The sequence below is a fragment of the Triturus cristatus genome, chromosome 1_1, assembly GCF_964204655.1.
Source record: "Triturus cristatus chromosome 1_1, aTriCri1.1, whole genome shotgun sequence".
NCBI lineage: Eukaryota > Metazoa > Chordata > Amphibia > Caudata > Salamandridae > Triturus > Triturus cristatus.
The window spans coordinates 351,523-371,475 of NC_140579.1; the positions used below are offsets into that span (position 1 = coordinate 351,523).

General features: G+C 48.1%; 1 protein-coding gene across 7 annotated transcripts in view; it reads left to right on the plus strand.

Moving 5' to 3' along the window:
* The window catches only part of LOC146869034 (RNA helicase MOV-10-like), a 488,182-nt gene that overhangs the window by 287,490 nt on the left and 180,739 nt on the right, over window positions 1-19,953 (plus strand). For all 7 annotated transcript variants that reach the window (XM_085599844.1, XM_085602574.1, XM_085599639.1 and 4 more), the window contains 2 exons: window positions 393-512; window positions 2,693-2,795. In XM_085599844.1, coding sequence (XP_085455970.1) covers window positions 393-512; window positions 2,693-2,795 — 223 coding nt within the window. The remainder of the gene's footprint in view (window positions 1-392; window positions 513-2,692; window positions 2,796-19,953) is intronic.

Genomic DNA, 19,953 nt, shown 5'->3' on the forward strand with positions numbered 1-19,953 from the left:
TTATGTGCAACATTTCTACATCTTTAACTCCTGGCCTTGTCAATTGTGAAGTTTCCTCTCATTTTGGATGAGATGATGAGTCAGTGGTCTTAGAGCAGAAAATACTCTTCCTTGGTGTGCATATTTTATTCTGCCCAAACCCTGAATGAGCCTTCTGGAAGGTCTTTAAACTTGAGAGGGTTTGTCAACTCCGTGCACCTAAAACAATATTCGCTTTGAAGAGGTTCACCCTATGGATGACCTTTTAACAGGGGAGTGACTATGTCAATGCGATAACGTTTTGCCGCGTCACATGAAGCACCTCAAGACTTTGGTAATGCTTCTCAGTTTGGCAGTATTGATAATGATCCAAGAGGAGCAGCCAGCATAAACCTTTAGTTTAACCGTTTCAGGAATAATGGATGCAATGGACACCCTGACCAACAAGGATGGAGGACAGCTGGTTCTAGCAGGTGACCCGAAGCAGCTAGGGCCAATCTTGAGGTCCCCTGTCGCCATCAAACATGGTTTAGGTGAGTCCAAAGGTGCTTGACGTATACATTTGGGTTTACAAGAAACCTTTGAACTGTAAAATTTTGGGGATTAAAATTTGGTAAAACTTAAAATGAAGATGAAGGGCCCATACAAATACAGCTTAATAGAGTGTCTACTTAAAACCGTCTCTTTACTCCTGGATTCCTGTAGCTGAGATGGACAGACTCTTAAGTTGTGAGATAGTGTTGACCTAGTGAAAGAATAATCGCTAAATGAGTGCCTTTGAAACTGCTGCCACCCTTGCTTAGGCCATTGATATTGTTCATTTGGCATCTTGGTGGCACTTGGTTTCGCATTCGAATTCCAATGCTACAAAACAATCTGATCTGTGGGTAAAAACAATGCATTTATTTAATGGGATTATAAATCCAGTTGCTCAGAGCAATTATGTAGGGGTATGGAAGTGAAAGACCAATTTTGGTGTAAAAGTGTGACCTATGTGGAGGTGAAAAAAGGTAATTCTCACTTGAGGGTGGTGAGACCTGTAAGTTCAGCATGAAACAAAAGAACATTGGTGAGGCTTCCTGTTCACTGTGTTGAAACTATGAAGTACAAAATGTACTTGTACAAATCTTCACTTACCCTTCAAGCATTGTCACGAGTAGGGATAGTGACCTGTGGTGAAGCGTCAGCCTTGTGAGGCTGACTAACACATGCCGCCAGCTGAGGATCAGGACCCTGTTCAATCACTGGTGCTCAGCTGAGCCTTTTACCCTTCAATGCAGTGAAAAGGAGGGCTCGCCTATATTCTTTTGTTTCATGCAGCGCTATGTGACGTCTATGGGCTTACCTACTAGGAACGATTACTTAGCTTCTCCTTTACTGATCCTTCATTGAACCTGTAAGAGGAAGGACCACTGAGGCAAGTCCCTGCAAGTTAAAGGATGTAATTGATGACACGCCCTCCATCATAATTTGTTGACTATGAACACAGTAACCTGTATTTCAGGAAATTCCTGAAAACTGAAATATTTAGAGTAGATATTTCTTGAAAGCCTTTACAAAAGTGTGCCCTTTGTTAAGTGGGATATTTGCTTGTGATTCATGTGGAGTTTATGTTGCTGTCTGTAAATGGAAACCAGAATTGGAAGAAGGTAGGCCATTATGAGGAAGGTTGTACAGGAGGGTTTCTTGATTATCTCCACACAGTGGCCTCTGATCTTGAATTGATAAGGCAGTGGTGCTTTAAGCATTCTGTTTTGACAACTTTGTGGCTTTATCTTCTTGAACCTTTTGCTTGAAGTTGGGTTTTTTGTTTGAACTAAGTAGTGAAGTCCAGGCTTTATGGGTGTACAGTACTCTGCAGGGGATTACAAATGTTCTCCACCCACACTGTGTGTGAGATCATCATTCTGATTGTTCTTTTCAATTCTTCATCTACTGGATGTACGTCTTGTTTTGCATTAGACCGTCTAGAACCCTGGACACCCCCATTGGCTCACAAGTCTTGCCACCACCTGGGCCTGATTAAAATAAATAAATATATATATATATATATATATAGGTGAATGTATGACGATACTACGCGATCATGTTGATCGCGGTATCTCACAACGCGGATTTTACAACGCAAGTCGTTTCAACGACTTGCGCTGGAGGGCACTGGATTTAGGGATAGTACGATTTACTATTCCAACACCAGTCTATGTACAGTAGGGAAGGTATTGGATAGTAAATCGTACTATTCCTTAGCTTACAGCGCCCTCCAGTGCAAGTCATTGAAACGACTTGCGTTGTAAAGCCCGCGTTGTAAACCTACCGCGGTGAAATGCCCGCGTAGTAAAGGTAGTCTCCCATATATATGGTGTGTATATATGTACTACTAAGTGTTTAACTCAAACAAAACCTTAAATCTGTGCTACTAGATGCATTAAAATGGACTCCACTTTTCACCCATAACTCAGACTTAATTGACTATGTTCTGTACAGAAGATCTAAAGCAACTTTATGATGGTGCCATACTGCGAAAGACAGGAATGTAAGAGGAAGAGATGTACTACATATTTTGAAAGGGTTCCCAAGGTACTGCAACCATAAGGAAGTGTTGCAGCGTATTTATGAAAAGGCTAGCCATTTGTTCTAGTAAACTAATTAAGGTAAAGTCTTCTTCCTATTTGACTTTAATAGTAAGGTGAACGTCTTCTTTCCTCTCTTTCAGACATGTCCTTACTGGAAAGACTCATGACCCAGAACTCCCTTTATCAAAAGACTGACAGAGGTTTTAATTCAGTGTTTGTAACTAAGTTACTGAAAAACTACAGGTTGGTCTTTAGAAGATTGTATGCATTTAGTTTGTAAATCAAGGCGTGATGGTACACTAGCCACTTTACGTTATTTGCAATTATGTGTAGTATAGGCTCTTTCAAAAGAAGCCATACAAGTTTATTGAAACCTGATGGTGGGGCTTTTCAGGTTGTATTTCTTTGAAGAAATTGGTATTTATGCTGCAAGAGATTGAGCTTCAGGGAACAGTATGATTAACAATGGTTACATATGGCAAGCTAGCAAAATATTAAGTTGTACTAGATCAGACTTCTCCAATGAGTAGCTTGAGAGCTACTGATAACTCTCCAGCTACATACACGTTGCTCTCCTGTAAGCAGCCCACCCTATTAAATTAGAAGATGTTGTTTGGTTGAATTAATATATGTATACCAAAATTGAAATGTGTATATTTGAGAAGAAAATGTGTGTATTCTCATTATTGCCATGATATACGTAAATATAGTTGAGTGATGAGCCATGCGGCGTAGGTCAGACTTACTAAAAAATTGTAAATTGATACTTGTATAGCGCACTACTCACCCGCAAGGGTCTCAAGGCTCTTGTACGAATACCGCTGTGGAACCCATCCTGGCTTTCCCCGTGAGGCGTCCACACCTGGGCACCCCCAAGGTGGAGGCCAGGCATCCTTAGCGTTGTGGGGGCCGTTGTGGAGATTAAGCAAGCTATTGCCCAGAGTTGCAGAGTGGGACTCCATGATTGGAATGGCACCGAGGCAAGAATTATCAGGTTCGTGGAATTTTGAGCCCAAGACCCACCGAGGCGGGGAATTGAACCCTGGTCCCGGGCTAGACCTCTGCATCAGGGTCTGCCACTCCAATCATCGAGCCACACTTCTCCACTTCTCCACTTACTACTATTACCCTGGTGTATTCAAGCTGTGGCTTTTATGTATTGCCTCTGTAGAGACTTTCCAAATCGGCAAAGCCTGGTTTACTTTACTGCTTGCATCCCTGCACACTCTTGCTATCACTGCTGGTAATATTGCGTAGGGTAGTCACGAACGTAATCTTGTTTCATGTAGTCACTATTACACCAGTACTATTTGTTAGCTTGGGATAAATTTAAATGAAGATAAATAGCTCTGGTTACTGAAAAGGTTGGAGACCCCTGTCCTATATCATTAGTCATATGTGTTAAACCACCAGGTGTTTTCAACCGTCTGCAAAGGTTGGAAGCAGCAGCATACTGGGCTGTGTTTTACTGTCTATGTTCTCTTAAAAGATCACCCTCTAGTCTATACCATCCATCTGGCCATTTTTCAGCTAGTGTGAGCAATCCATCTCCGTCCCGCACCACTTTAAAGTTTGTGTTTCTCTGAATATCTTTTGTGTTTTTGTTGAGAGGGAGGTTTCTCCTTGTTTTTGTTTGAGGAGGCAATCCATGTTTCATTTGTGGCAGGTGGCTTCACTCCAGGAAGGGGTTCTGTATCATTTAAGTACATGCCTGAAAACTGCATAACATTTAAGTCTCCCTTTCCTATTCTTTGGTAATTATGTTTTAGATTGTGTGTTTAGATATAGCGAGTGTGCATCCAGGAGGTAGTTTCAAAGTGTCAGTTGGGTCTAATGATGAGAAGCGTAGGGAATCCAAGTACAATGGAACGATTAAGGTTAATTTGCAGAAGAACAGTGTGTCCCCATGGTTCTAAACTTCAGACAAATAGGTTCCAGGCCATGTTGTGATTCAAGGGTGCTAAAGCAAGATCCCTTCATTATAAAGATATTGTGATGAATGGAATTACTTAAGGTGGTAGATGCAGCAATAGGTTTTAGAAGATTTACTTTGTGGCTGCTGGTAGCACAGGAGTGCTCTGTAGAAGTGCCCAAACTCGGTTATGGGGGCTAGCAAACAGTTTTGAAGTCAATAGGTTATTTGCTCCTCAGGCAGCCTAACGTTTTCCTGGCTCAGATTCGCTCTCTTAAAGCCATAGATGAAGCCAGTTACAAAGATTTGGACCAACTTAAACTCGTTAAATGCTACAGCTGAGTGCCTGGTGTCGAAACGTTTACAGAAATTAAGCTTTAACTTGACAATTGAAACTACAAGCATTCTCATTTTAACATGATTAGGATGGGGTGGAACTTGAGCAATAAGATAAAGACCCAGAGATGACATTCAAATTGTGACGCAAAGTAAGAAGGAAATATAACTTGCAGGTGGGGGGGTGGGGTTGGTGTCTAGGACCACATTAATGGAGGTCAGTATTAAGGTGGTTTGGTCCACTTGCCCCCCCCCCCAGAAAAATAATTTTGGATTTACCATTTTGATTCATCCAACCCTAAATGTGTTAGTCCTTGGACCCTTTTGATGACCACCATCCTTCTCACGTCTAAGACCTATATGGGTGTTGTCAACGTACATATGTAAGCCAATCACTTAGCAACTGGAACCTGTGCTGGAGGGGTGAATATAGGCATTCAACATACATTTTGATTGGGCAGAGCCCTGTGGCACCCAGAAGGAAATCTTGAAGGTTGAGGACATGAAAGAATACAAATTTACTGGGTGGATGCAGTCAGGGAGTATGTGAGGCAAACCCCCTGAGGAGCTCTCCCCTCAAACCCTACCCAGCACTTTAAGTAGCCAAGTAGCTTTGGGTGGACATCCAATTGCCACTGGCAAGATGGAGGCCGTTCATGTTAAGCTGGGCCACTTAATATTCTGAACACCCATCCGGCAACTGGTACCTATCCGACCTGCTGGGGTCCCCCCTGGTGTTTGCCTTTTCCCCCCCGGGTACCTTATGGGGTCAAATCCAGGGCTCTATCCCCCACCCCTCCGTCTCAGTCAGTGCTGGGCCAACTGTTGTTCCCTTGCCGGCGGGCTGAGCTTGCCACCCGAGTAGCATCCACCGTGGCTGGAGCTGGGCATGTGGTTGACTTCAGCCCGGTAGGGGCGGAGTCCTGTGATCACCGCCGAGTGCCAACTAAGCTGTCTCAACCCCCTGAGGAGAAGAGAGCACCAGCTGGGGCAGGGGGGTACCCTGATGTGCTAGGCCCCCAGAGACCTGCAAAACACCACCTTCATGGCCTGGGAGGCTGGCGCTGATGAAGTAAAGAGAGCAACACAATACTACTGGCCAGACTCCATGTGGACAGTGCACCTTCAGCTGCATGTCCCATTGGACACACATTTGCCCAATTGGTACCAGAACCTACGCATAACGCCGGTCACACCCTTGACCTTCTTTTTACCATTTTGTCTGAAATCACTGTAAAATCCCCAGTTCAATTATTATGGACTGATCACTATCTTTTAAAATTTTCGATTCCAATCACTTTGATAAAAAACCATGATTCTACATTACGTAGCTCTTGGCGTAAAATCACCTTGCCTCTTTCTTTAGAGCAGTGGTTCCCATACTTTTGACTCCTGAGGACCCCCACTGAATCACTACTGGAGGCCGTGGACCCCCCAAGCAATTTTTACAAGACACAGACAGCAGAACAACATATTACCACCACGGGGGTGAGCAGTGCAGTTTAAGCATGTTTCTGAGAGGCCTCGCGTGGCACCTGATATGACCCTCGCCTGTTAGGAGGCCCACTGCCCCCGTCCCCGGCCAACAACAAACTGCAATGGCTGCGTAGTATAAGAGCTTGATATGTCTGAGTATGAAAGCTTGACAACAGACATAATTCACCCAAGGGCTTATGCAAAGTTAGCAATTGGAAAGCAGCACGAAAATCCTGCTGCCGATCCCGGCTGCATCTATTTTTACCCGCCTGCCAAGTAATGATAACCTATACACATGTGCCTTTCCACAGCAGCAGCCACAGACACAAAAATCAACATAAACAGCTCAATAATTGCTTGATATTTGCTCACAAATAAGTGTCACTTGTAATCTTTGAATGTCACCCAAAATGTCATTGAAATTATGAAAATGTCACACATAGGCAATCTGAAACATTGGCAGCTATTTTACATGAGGATGACATAAAAAGGAAAGACATTTTTAAAGCACAAACGCGCTTTTACTGTAAATGCGGGCGTACACTTGTAAAAAACAGTCACATGCAGTTCCAGAGGGAGAAGAGCCCACCTGCCGGTTGAAATTCCACTTTCAGGGCAAAAGGGGACATATAGTAGCAAAATGCCCCGGGTCAGTGTCACAAAGGTTTGTGTAAGCCACAAGCTCTCCCATACTTGCTGTCTCGGATTAGCCTCCAGCACTCCAGCAGCACTCCTCCATAAATACCAGCATTTGTGAATAGCGGGAGGGTGGTGTGTGCTGAGCTGCATACAGCCTAAGTTTAAGGAGGCGCAGTTGCAGGCAGTGTGGCAGCAAAATGGATTTAGGCCCATATCTCTGTACTGGGGTGAATGTATGACATTGTTCTGCATTCTGTCCATCAATAGTTCTTTTTGCAGCAAAATCGGTGGCAGCTTTGGCAAACATAAGGGACTGGGAGAGTTCAGGACAGCAAGTGCTAGGCACTGGCAGCATTCCTACCCGCCGCGCAAGTGGTCAGAACCAACAAGTAACAAACTGCATCCAAAAGCTCTTGGTGCATCACGCGCGCGCTTCATTGAAATTATGAAAATGTCACACATAGGCAATCTGAAACAATGGCAGCTATGTTACATGAGGCAGACATAAAAACTGGAAAGACAAGCATGCGCGCGCTTTAACTGTATATGCATGCGTACACATAAATAAAACACTCACATGCAGTTTCCCAAAAACTAGATCAGCCCCAGAAAAACATTTTCCAGTCTATCTTGAAGGTACATCCTTTAGTTCTATCTTCTAGTGCACAACTGGGTAATTGGGAAAGAGTCAGGTTTACAGATCCTTCTTAACTTGAATCAGGCTCTTAAAGGGAATGGCAGCTTGTTTCACAGCTGGGCAGCCCTCACTGAGAATGCTTGGCCTCCATATCTCTTTTTCCGATATTGCAGAATACATAATAGATTGGCTTAGGAGGAGTGTAGGTTCCTTGCTGGAATGTAGTGTTTGAATTTTCTTTGTAGCAGCCTAGGTCCTGTTTCTTATATTGCCTTCTGCACAAACATTTAAATGTGATCCTCTCTTTCACTTGAAGCCAGTAGAGTTCCTTACTGGTGCCAGAAGAAGAGGCATGTCTAGGTTTTTCTAATGCACGTTTTTCTGCTGCTGCATGTATTCCATATAACCTGTGTATTAGGGAGCCTGGAGCTCCAAGTAGCAGCGCCTTACAATAATCATCTCTGCTTAGAACTGTGCTTTGCACCACTAGCTTCTTGCTGGCTGTGGCAGTAGTGACTGGAGTTTCCCAAGGTTTCGGTGTAGTCCACAACATGTAGCCGCTGTCATATTGACATGTCTACATAGAGAGCTTGTCATCAATATATACTCCCAAATTACACACTGACTTTGATGTTTCCAAGTTGCCTTTGCTTGTCAAAGGCCAGAAATTGTTTGGGAGTAAATAAGGGTTATTAGAGGGTGAACAACATAGACCTGCAGTTTTCTCACCATTGAATTTTAGCGAGTTGCTGTTCTCCACTCTTCCACCTCTCTTAGACAGTTATGGCATGCTTCTAGTAAAGTGTGCCTATCACTATCTAACGAAAGTATCAGCTGCACATCATAAGCATAGATCACAAAGCTAATGCCCTGTGATTGGATAATTGTCAACAGTGGGCCTTTAAAAGATTGGTAGAGAAGGGTAGAGCCCTGAGGTACCCCGTGCTCTACTTTTAAAAATTCTGACTAGAAAGGGGGAATTGAGATCGCTTTGTTGTATTTAAGAGATAGAATTCAATCCACTTTAATTGTGTACCATCCTCTCCTATATCTTCTAATCTAGATAGAAGTATTTGATGAATGACCGTGTCAAACGAGGCGGACAAGTCAATCAAGATCAGGACCGCTGGTTGAACTCTGTCAACCATCATCTGGACCTTATCCAGGGGCGGCTTCTCCATGTGGGTGGAGGAGCGTCGCCCCACTGCTTTCTCGCAGTGCGAGAAGCAGTAACATAAAATGGTATAAATACCATTTTATGTTACTGCTTCTCGCACTGCGAGAAATGTGAAGGGTTGGTTGGGGGTGGGCAATCCTGCAACAGGCCAGGGGAGGAGTCGCTAGCCCAATTTTAGGGATTTGTGGCTTCTCCATAGGCGCCTGGCTAGGCGCGTCCCCACCAATCAAAACGCTGCCATTGCAGCGTCGTGATTGGCTTAGGGGAGGGGAGGGAGGCTCCCTGGTTCCTGCGAGGAGCAGAGAAGCAGAGATGATGTGGGACCGGATCGGGCCGGCTAAGTTAAGTTTTTTTTTGTAGTTTTTTTTTATAATTAAAATTAAACCTCCATACCTCCCACCCCCCCACGTGATCCCCCTCTGCCCCTCTGACCCCCTCACACCTCCTCCGCGAGACATGCCGGCCACGACTGAGCTCATCCATAGCAAGTCCTAGTGTTGTCTACATGCTATGTGCAGGTCTAAAACTAGTCTGTTTTCTAAGAGGTTATGATCTAGATAGTTTGATGGTTTCTTACTGAGATATCTTTCCAGGACTTTTACCATGTAGGGGAGTTGTGTCATGGTGCAGCGGGGAACCAGGATTCAAGACGACACGCGCATGCGCAGCAGAAGGATTCAGACGGCACGCGCATGCGCAGCAGAACTGAGCGAGTCAGCGTTCTAGCTGTCCGCTCGTCCGCACAACCCGGAAGTGCCTCACTCGCCTGGGAAGCGCTGCCGGTTGAGACCGCATTTAACCGCGGTATTCAACCAAAGCAGCGCTTCCAGTACAGAACCGGAGAGCGAGCCTTCCGCTTGCCGCCTGACCACCGCTCCAGCCTTGACATCCAGAGACTAGGTTTTTGCCGACCCGCCTTGCGTCACCCTTGCTTGGCTGCCTTCCTGACTCCCCAGCGCAGGAGCGCCTCAGCCCACATTCCCTTGGCCCTCGTCTTGACTCCTGCCGTCCCTTGCCTCTGCCTTTCCGGTGCAGGAGCACCTCTGCCCCCATAAACTCGTACAGCACCACGCCGCAAGTGCTCACTGCTGTACTAGGGGAACGCCACACCGGGGCGCCCAGAAGTCCCGTGACACGCACAGGGTAGCTTGTTCACGGCATCGTGTGCCCTCCATAGACCTCAAGAACGTCACTGAGACACACACAGGGAAGTGTGTTCGCAGTAGTACCCTGATTTCACCGCGCCGGAGCGCTTTATGCTGAGACATACTGCGACACGCACAGGGAAGCGTGAATCGCAGCACCTTTAATTTCACCGCGCCGGAGCGCTTTACGTGGAGACATACTGCGACACGCACAGGGAAGCGTGAATCGCAGCACCTTTAATTTCACCGCGCCGGAGCGCTTTATGTTGTGACATTTTGTGACATTTCCTTTCGTTCCTTGAAAGCACCTCCTCCTTGCACGTCCGCAACGCACTCCTTGCTGGCAGAAGAAAAGCCTGGACCCACTTGCCTTTCAGGTGACTGTGTTTTGAAACCTGGTGCTAGATGAATGCATAGCATGAGCAAGTAGGTTAGAAGCTGAACCCGTTTATTAATCCATGGGTCATTTTCTCTTCTAGTTGGCGATCCTCCAACACACCCTCAGACAACTTAGCTCCTGCCAGACGACCTCATTTCCCCTGTCCTTGTCTCCTTCCCCTGGTTCCATCCTCAACTCGGTCAGTGTATCCACCTGCCGAGGTGTGGAGGGGAGCGGTGGAGGTTGTTCGTGTCGTCTCTGCGAGATAACCTCACAAGTATACCAGGTAAGCCTCGTGGGGCCTTGACAAGTTGCAATATTGACCAATAGTTACTAAGCACTGATGGGTATGCTGTAAGTTTTTCAATAGAGGGGTTATTAGTGCTTTCTTCCACGTGTGTGACCAGTCATGGCTTGCAATAGGGCTGACCAAACAGTCGGGGTACTCAGAGTGGTGCAAGCCACTCCTTCCCGAACCCACCAACCGCCTACCCCCAACCAGGCATACCCCTCCCTACCTTCTGTTTTGCGCAGCATGAAAATTCAATTTTATGTTTCTGCTTCTGGCACTGCAAGAAAACAGTGGGGCGGCGCTTCTCCGCCCAAATGGAGGAGTCGCCCTTGTGTGTAACTCTGCTTGTAGTTAAGGACTGATTACCTATACCCATTTCTACTAAAAATATGCAATCTGACCATTTCTTCCAGATTCTGGGTGGCACTGGATTTAGTAGTGATCACGAAGAGATAGTCATAGCTAAAGTTCTAAAATCATTCTGATTCCATCCTGGTTCCATATTTTCTAATTTAGTGACACCTTGGTTTATCTCGTCTGTGGTGGTTCTGTCTATTGGAATCTGGCTCTCCTGGATGGGTCTGCATTTATCAGTGTATAAATAGGGATCCTCTGTAAACACACCCAATAGATGATTACTCTATACATGGGCCAAAAGACTGACTTAAAATTGAAATGTTTTTATTACTTAATCATTATCTTTTTTTAAATTCTGGCATGCAGAATATATTAATGTGTGAATCACAACAAAAGATATGACAAACAATTATCCACACATTCACACAATCATACTACAGTACATCATCAAAGTGCAATAATTGTAATAGTCCAAAATTGATTTATGCTCCATTTAACATCATGATTATCATGATTAACAATGATTCTCAGGGCGTGTCCAAGATGGCGATGTGAGCAGTCGAGTTTTGAGCTCGCTCCATCACGACCACCAACCATCCTGAGTTTGGCCGCCAAGGACCAGCCAAAGTCCTCCGAACCTGCTACGGGGCGCACCGTGGGCATCCCGCGACTTTGTCAAAAGCTATTTACAGCAATTTGGACCACGGGGAAGCCGTGCACTGAATCGGAGACTTTAGCTCACGCTTGCTGCCCTTCCCCCACCAGACCCTCGCTAAAGGCGCACCTGCCCGCGGAGGCCTGATTCACCCCCGGCAGCCTCCCCCTCGACTGAGTACAACACCCGCGAGCCCCGCAGCTGAGGCAGGGGCTCATCAGGTCGGAGTCCAGCCAAATCGAGCCCCCCCTGTGTGACAGTCAACGCCGGGGGAGCACCGCTGCATCACGTTGGAGATGGGCCCGGCCACGCATGAAGGTAGGCCACCCGTGCTCCATTCCCCTTGAGCTTGCCTCAAGGCTTGCATCACCAAGGTCGGGCTGGGGCCCCATATTCCTCCGTGCGCCCCACCCCCTCCATATCCAAGGACCCATCAGGCTGCAACAGGGAGACCCGGGACTTATTCACTGGGGTATTGTGACCCGACGGAATGCTGCTTAGCCCAGCACCCTGCATATCACCCGTCACGGAAGGAGCGCTACTGCACCATACTGGAACCGGGCCCGGCAAGAGAGACAGGTAGGCCGCCTGTGCTCCACATCCCGTGGGCATATCCCGAGCCTAAACTTTCCCCTCCCACCGCATGCACGTATTCATCAGTCAGCACTACAGGGGCCTGAGACTCAGACCTCCTCACTAATATCGTGTACCCTGCAGGCGCAGCGAGGTTCACAAGACCTGCCATACCTGGGTGCTCTCTAGCCCTGCTTCATTAGGCTCCCCAAGATCCACGGTTAGGCCGCGCACCTACCTACTGCTTTGCAACTGGCGTCCCCTTGCTCATCGGAAAGTGGGGCCTGATAACTTTTTCCTCTTGCCCGGCCTCGCACCTGAGCAGGGGTGAAGATCGACTACCCCTTCTTGCTTGGGGGTGCCTCCAGTAGTGGGGCATGAGCATTGGCTCCAACACACCTCTACCCCTCCTCTACCTGGAATCTACGGAGCACTACCACCATCAGGATGGGCAAGACAAAACTGGAGAAGCAGCAGCCACTGACCACTGATCCACAGGGCCCAATGTTTGTTGCCGTGGGGTCTGACCAGTCATCAATGACCCAAACCATGCCACAGGCTGATCTCTCGCACTGCCTCGATGAACTCATTGCGGCGGTGAAGGACATAAAATCCACCGTGGTCCCAATCAAGACACTGCAAGAGGAGGTGAACTACCTCAGCGATCATGTCGAAGGTAGATCGTGCCGGAACAACGTGCGGCTGGTGGGCATGCCGGAACGCGTTGAGGGACAGAGCATGGAGCTATATGTGGAAACTTGGTGTTCGAGGCATATGAGCTGCAGAATTCACACTCTGTGCATAGATCGCCATCGGATGCTTTCACCTTGTTGTTGTCCTGGAAGAAGTCTTTTGTAGTCACGAGATAGGTGACTCCTCCCTTAGACGATAGTGCGCATGGGCATCGACTCCATCCTCAGATTGTTTTTTTCCACCATCGGGTTCGGATGTAACTTCAGCGCTCTGGTTCGGTGCCGTGTTATCCAAACCTTTTCGATGCGCAAAGCATATCAAACTCGACAGGTAATGTTTTCAATCAATTGCTTTTCGACGCGCTACTCAAATACTCGATTCCGGTCATCGACGTGGGCCCCTGGGCCTGTCGGTGCCATTCGGGCCTACGGCTAATGGAAAGGACTCCATTCAAAAAATGCCCCCAGTGTGGCGCTAAATTTCAACACAGCGACCAACACAAGGTCTGCAACCTCTGTCTCTCGCCCGAGGAGAAAAACTGCCAAGCCTGCGCCTCCTTCCGCTCCAAGAAGGCCATCCGTGATCGCCGGGCCCGACGACATGTTATGGCGCAACAAGCTGCACCGCTGCCAGAAGTCATCATCGATGAAGGCCCCGATGTTCCTGAGGCACAGGATTCTGAGGATCTGGACATCGTTTCTGGGGCAGACTACTCTGACTCCGATGACCTCATCACTCCGGGTCAACGAGTGAGTACAAGTGCCCCTGCCCGAGAAAAAGAAGGCACCGGTCAAAACTTCGCCCAGTCAAAGCTTCAGAAGCCCCGCCCTCAGGCTCGGCTCCGAAGACAAAAGAAAAGCCTTCCGGCAGCTCAGGACCGAGCAAGCCGCATATCAGTGTCTCCCAGACACCAACAGCACCGAAGCCGGGTGCTCATCCTACTCCTGCAAATCCCAAAAAGACATCTGCACCGAACACCCCTGCACCGAAGCAGCAAAAGGCCTCGGATCCGAAACATCAGGAACCGACTAAGATTCCCGACTCGTAGCCGTAGGATCCAAAAACCCCTGCAAAGGCTCCAGAGCAGAAAGCGGTTACCGAAGAGGAAGAACTTTTTTGGCCGGATCCCATTGATCCAAAACAGAAAACTCTCAAAGTGGACCCCAAGATGGGACATATTGTCAATGTTCCACCCAGGAAGAGGAAATTAAACACCGCACACATCCCTCTAGTGCCTGTAAAGAAGAGACTGTGCCACTTCACCTTTAAGACCCTCTTCCTACTAAGCCTTTCTCTCCTCCAAAGTCACCCATACTTCCTCCATACTCACCACCACCACAGGATGATGATGATGATGATGATTTAGGGGGTGGGGGAAGGACTAATGACCCTTTCACTGACCCTGATGACGACACAGACATGCCACAGGATCCATATGATGACCCAGTAGGTCCTCCAGACCTTCCTGATCCCGATGCATACCCGACAAAGCCATCTCCCCCAGATGATAACATTGGCTTTAGTAAGCTCACTCATAGGGCTGCCCAGTACCATGGTGTTCAATCAATCAATCAATCAATCAATAAATTTATAAAGCGCGCTACTCACCCGCAGGGTCTCAAGGCGCTGGGCGGGGGGGTCCGCTACTGCTCGAAGAGCCAGGTCTTGAGCTGTTTCCTGAAGGAGAGATGGTTCTGGGTCAGACGTAGGTGGGTGGGGAGGGAGTTCCATGTCTTCGCTGCCAGGTAGGAGAAGGATCTTCCTCCAGCAGTGGTCTTGTGGATGCTTGGGACAGTGGCGATGGCGAGGCTGGCGGAGCGGAGCTGGCGGGTGGGCATGTAGAATGTGAGGCGGTTGTTGAGGTATGTGGGGCCCATGTTGTGGAGGGCCTTGTGTGCGTGGGTGAGGCGCCTGAACGTGATCCTCTTGCTGATGGGGAGCCAGTGCAGGTCTCTCAGCTGGGAAGAGATGTGGCTGAGGCGGGGGGTGTCCAGGATGAGTCGTGCAGAGGCGTTCTGTATGCGCTGATGTCTTTTCTGTAGTTTGGCTGTGGTTCCGGCGTAGAGGGTGTTGCCGTAGTCCAGTCGGCTGGTGACGAGGGCCTGGGTGACCGTCTTCTTGGTGTCGGCGGGGATCCACCGGAAGATCTTTCGGAGCATGCGCAGGGTGTTGAAGCAGGATGATGAGATGGCGTTGACTTGCTTGGTCATCGTGAGGGAGGAGTCCAGGATGAAGCCCAGGTTGCGTGCATAGTCCGTGGGCTTTGGAGCGGGACCCAGGGCGGGGGGCCACCAGGAGTCGTCCCAGGCGGAGGGGGATGTTCCCAGGATGAGGACTTCCGTCCTATCGGAGTTTAGTTTCAGCCGGCTGAGCTTCATCCACTCTGCGACGTCTTTCATTCCTTCCTGGAGGTTGGCTCTGGCGGTGGCGGGGTCTTTGGTGAGGGAGAGGATCAGCTGGGTGTCGTCGGCGTAGGAGATGATGTTAAGGCTGTGTTGGCGTGCGGTGGCTGCGAGGGGGCTCAGGTAGATGTTGAAGAGGGTGGGGCTGAGCGAGGATCCTTGTGGGATGCCGCAGGTGACTTCGGTGGCCGAGGATCGGAACGGGGGAAGACGGACTCTCTGGATCCACTCTAAGGCTTTACCTCTGATTCCAATGTTGCTGAGGCGCTGTATCAGGGTGCGATGACATACGGTGTCGAAGGCTGCCGAGATGTCCAGGAGGATGAGGGCGGCTGTTTCCCCGTTGGCGAGCAGGGACCTGATGTCGTCTGTGGCTGCGATGAGGGCGGTCTCGGTGCTGTGGTTGGCTCGGAAGCCGGATTGCGAGGGGTCGAGAGATCCGTTAGTCTCGAGGAAGGCGGAGAGTTGCTTGTTGACGATCTTCTCGATGACTTTAGCCGGAAACGGGAGGAGCGAGATGGGTCGGAAGTTCTTGAGGTCCGTGGGGTCCGCGGTGGGTTTCTTAAGGAGGGCGCTGAGCTCGGCGTGTTTCCAGCTCTCTGGGAAGGTGGCGGATGCGAAGGAGTTGTTGTTGATGATGATGTCCCGGAGTTGGGGTGCGATGACGGAGTCGGCTTTGTTGAAGATGTGGTGTGGGCAGGGGTCAGTAGGGGAGCCGGAGTGGATGGTGTTCATCGTGCGGGTGGTATCTTCGGTGCTGACCGTCGTCCAGGTGCGGAGGGTGGGTGTTCAAATGCATTCGGATCCCACAGAGGAAGACTTCCTAGTAGACACGTTTGCGCAGTCACAAAGGACACTGGAGGATAGCCAATGCACAGGCATTACTTGCCAGGTATGATAGGGCTCATTACGACGAGCTTGAATCCCTAATGAAGCATTTGCCTGATCAATACAAAACCAAAGCCAATGCTTTGATTCAAGACGGCAAATTAATAACAAATGCATCAATTAAATGTGCCCTCGATGCGGCAGATACCGCATCTAGATCCGTCAACACTTGTGTGTTACTGAGAAGACATGCTTGGCTGCGCATTTCTGGTTTCAAACAGGAGGTACAAATGACTATCCTCAATCAGCCGTTCAATCAGGAACAGCTTTTTGGTCCAGCTGCAGATACAGAGTCTGCTAAATCCATGGGAGCATTACAGTCTCCATCCACACGAGGTTCCTTTTGATGCCCCTTCTTTAGAGAAGCATCCAAAAACATCAGCACAGACACGGGTGCTTCCTCATATAAAAACACCACACAATCATCCCCCAATAAGGGATATTTTGGAGGTGGGTACAGAGGAAATAACAACAAGGGTAGAGGACGAGGTAACAACAACACTCGGGCCTCTCCCGCTAATAAACAGTGACTTCCCTCCACTCCCTCCAGACCATTCCACTCTGGTTGGAGAGAGACTCTCACAGTTCCTACCTGTCTGGAACTCCACCACTACAGACAAGTGGGTAAGACAAATTATCCAGTATGGTTACTGCCTGGAACTTACTGCAAATCCCCCCACCATACCAGCCAAACAACGTCCGATATCCACAGAACATCTGACACTCCTCGAACAGGAGGTTCTCTCACTGCTTCAAAAGCATGCTCCCTGTATTTCCTAATCCCCAAAAAGGAAGGTACTCTACGGCCAATACTGGACCTCAGACCTCTCAATCTCTACATACAATCAAATCATTTTCACATGATCACTCAACAAGTCCTTCCACTGCTTCAACAAGGTGACTTCCTTGCCACACTAGATCTCAAGGACGGCTACTTCCATATTCCCATACACCCTGCTCACAGGAAATATTGGAGGTTCACAGTGGACGGCCAACACTATCAATTCAAAGTTCTCCCATTCGGGGTGACCACAGCACCCAGGGTATTCACAAAGTGCCTTGCGGTAATAGCGGCACACTTGCGAAGGCAGCAAATCAGTTGTATTTCCATACCTGGGCGACTGGCTGATAAAAGCTGAGTCACACAACCAATATGTTCGCCATACTTATCAAACCATTCAACTGCTACACAACTTGGGGTTTACAGTAAACTATACCAAGTCACACCTTCAGCCCTCCTACCTACATCAGTATCTAGGAGCCACAATAGACACTTCCAAAGCCCTAGCATACCCCAATCCAGCCAGGATAGCCAGTATGCAAACTCATCACCAAGTTTCAAACCCAACACTCTCTTCCGGGCGTAACACAGGCCACCGCAGCCCCTGCGGTGCGGTGGGGCCCCAAACTCCAGGGGGCCCCCCTCAGCACATTACTCTGGCCGGAGAGCTCTTGATTGAGCCTGGAGGGGGCCCTTCACGTTCCTTGCAGGGAGACACTCTCAATTTTCATTACGCCAGTGACTGTCTTCCAGCACGAGTGTTTATGCAGCTCATAGGGATGATGGCCTCTTGCATTTTCATTGTACCTCACGCAAGACTCCAGATGCCCCCTTTACAAGAATGCTTAGCACATCAGTGGAACCAGGCTCATGGTCAACTTACAGATCTGGTGTTGGTGGACAGCCGCACCTATCGCTCTCTGCAGTGATGGAACACAAAAAATCTTTCCAGAAGGCGGCCGTTCCTAGAGCCAGTTCCACAGATAGTGCCAGACGCATCACTCACCAGCTGGGGAGTCCATCTCCTAAACCACACAATTCAGGGCAGGTGGACCACCTAACAAAGAGTGCTCCACATCAATCAACTAGAACTACTGGCAATATTTCTAGCGTTAAAGTCATTCCGAACACATCTCCTCAACAAGACTGTCCTAGTCTGCACCGACAATATGACAGCCATGTATTACATACAAAAACAAGGAGGGACACACTCTTTGCAGTTGTCTCACCTAGCGCAAAGCATATGGAGATGGGCCATTTCACAAAACATCTATCTTCTGGTGGAACATCTGCCAGGAGTGAACAATCAGATTGCGGATCTGTTAAGTCGTCAAACTCCACAGATACACAAATGGGAACTTCATCCGGAAGTTCTTCAATGTTTTTTCCAAATGTGGGGACAACCAGACATAGATCTGTTCCCCGCGAACACAAAATGCCCACCCTTCGCCGCCAGGTTCCCACACCCGTTGTCCAAGGGCAATGCAATATGGATCAACTGGTCAGGCAGATTTGCGTATGCTTTTCCGCCACTCCCGCTCATTCCGCTAGTAGTACGCAAGCTCAAACAGTCTCTCAAGATTAACCTGGTTGCTCCCACATGGGCACGGCAACCGTGGTTGACAACACTACTCGAGCTCTCAATAGTTCCACATAAAAAATTACAGCTCTCCCCAAAGCTGCTCACGCAGAACTATGGAGAGATAAGGCACCCAGATCCAGCACAACTGAATCTAGCAATCTGGCTCCTGAAGATGCAAGCTGGCATATTCATCTATAAGATTACATCTGGCTGCCCTTGTCGCCTACCTACAAAACTGACAACATTTGTCATTGTTTAGAGTACCTGCTATCAAAGCTTTTATGGAAGGCCTTAAAGAATAATTCGACCCAGACTGCCACCCTCTCCAGTGTGGAACCTAAACATTGTTCTTACTAGACTCATGGGTCCCCCATTTGAGCTTTTACACAAATGCAAATTACAATTCCTTACATGGAAAGTAGCTTTCCTTGTCTCAATCACCTCTCTCAGAAGAGTAAGTGAGATCCAGGCTTTAACCATACAAGAACCATTCTTACAAATACATCGTAACAAAGTGGTTCTTAGGACATCCAAAATTCCTTCCCAGAGTAATCTCTGCTTTCACCTTAATAAATAGTTACCAGTGTTTTTCCAAAACCCTGATTCCGTATCGGAAAGAGCTCTTCACACGCTCAACGTCAAAAGAGCCTTACTTTATTGCATAGACAGGACTAAAGCTTTTAGAAAGACAAAACAACTGTTTGTAGCTTTCTCTCAGCCTCATAAAGGCAACCCCATCTCCAAAGCTGGAATTGCCCGGTGGATAGTTAAATGCATTCAGATATGCTACCAAAAAAGCAAAACGCACATTAACAATTCCCCCTATAGCGCATTCAACACACAAATTAGGGGCTTCCATGGCATTCTTAGGGAACATTCCCCTAGAAGACATTTGTAAGGCAGTGACATGGTCTACCACACACACCTTCACCAAACACTATTGTGTAGATGTGCAGGCAAAGCAACAAGCTTCTGTAGGCCAGGCTGTTCTTAAGACACTTTTTCAAACCACTGCAACTGATACAGGTGACCACCGCTAGGGGAGACACTGCTGTACAGTCTATGCACAGAGTGTGAATTCTGCAGCTCATATGTCTCGAACGGAAAATGCTACTTACCAGTATGCATCTGTTCTTGGCATGTAGAGCTGCAGAGATTCACACGCCCACCAACCTCCCTAGAACCTGTATCTGTTCCAATGTTATCTTACTTAGATACATTCACATGAACATCTTTTCTGTTTCTACAAACTGCATCATTTCCCATCATGGCGAAAAACAATCTGAGGATGGAGTTGATGCCCATGCGCACCATCTTCTAAGAGAGGAGTCGCCTATCTTGTGACTACAAAAGACTTCTTCCAGGACAACAACAAGGTGCAAGCATCCGATGGTGATCTATGCACAGTGTGATTCTCTGCAGCTCTACATGCCAAGAACAGATGCATACTGGTAAGTAGCATTTTCCTTTCAGACAC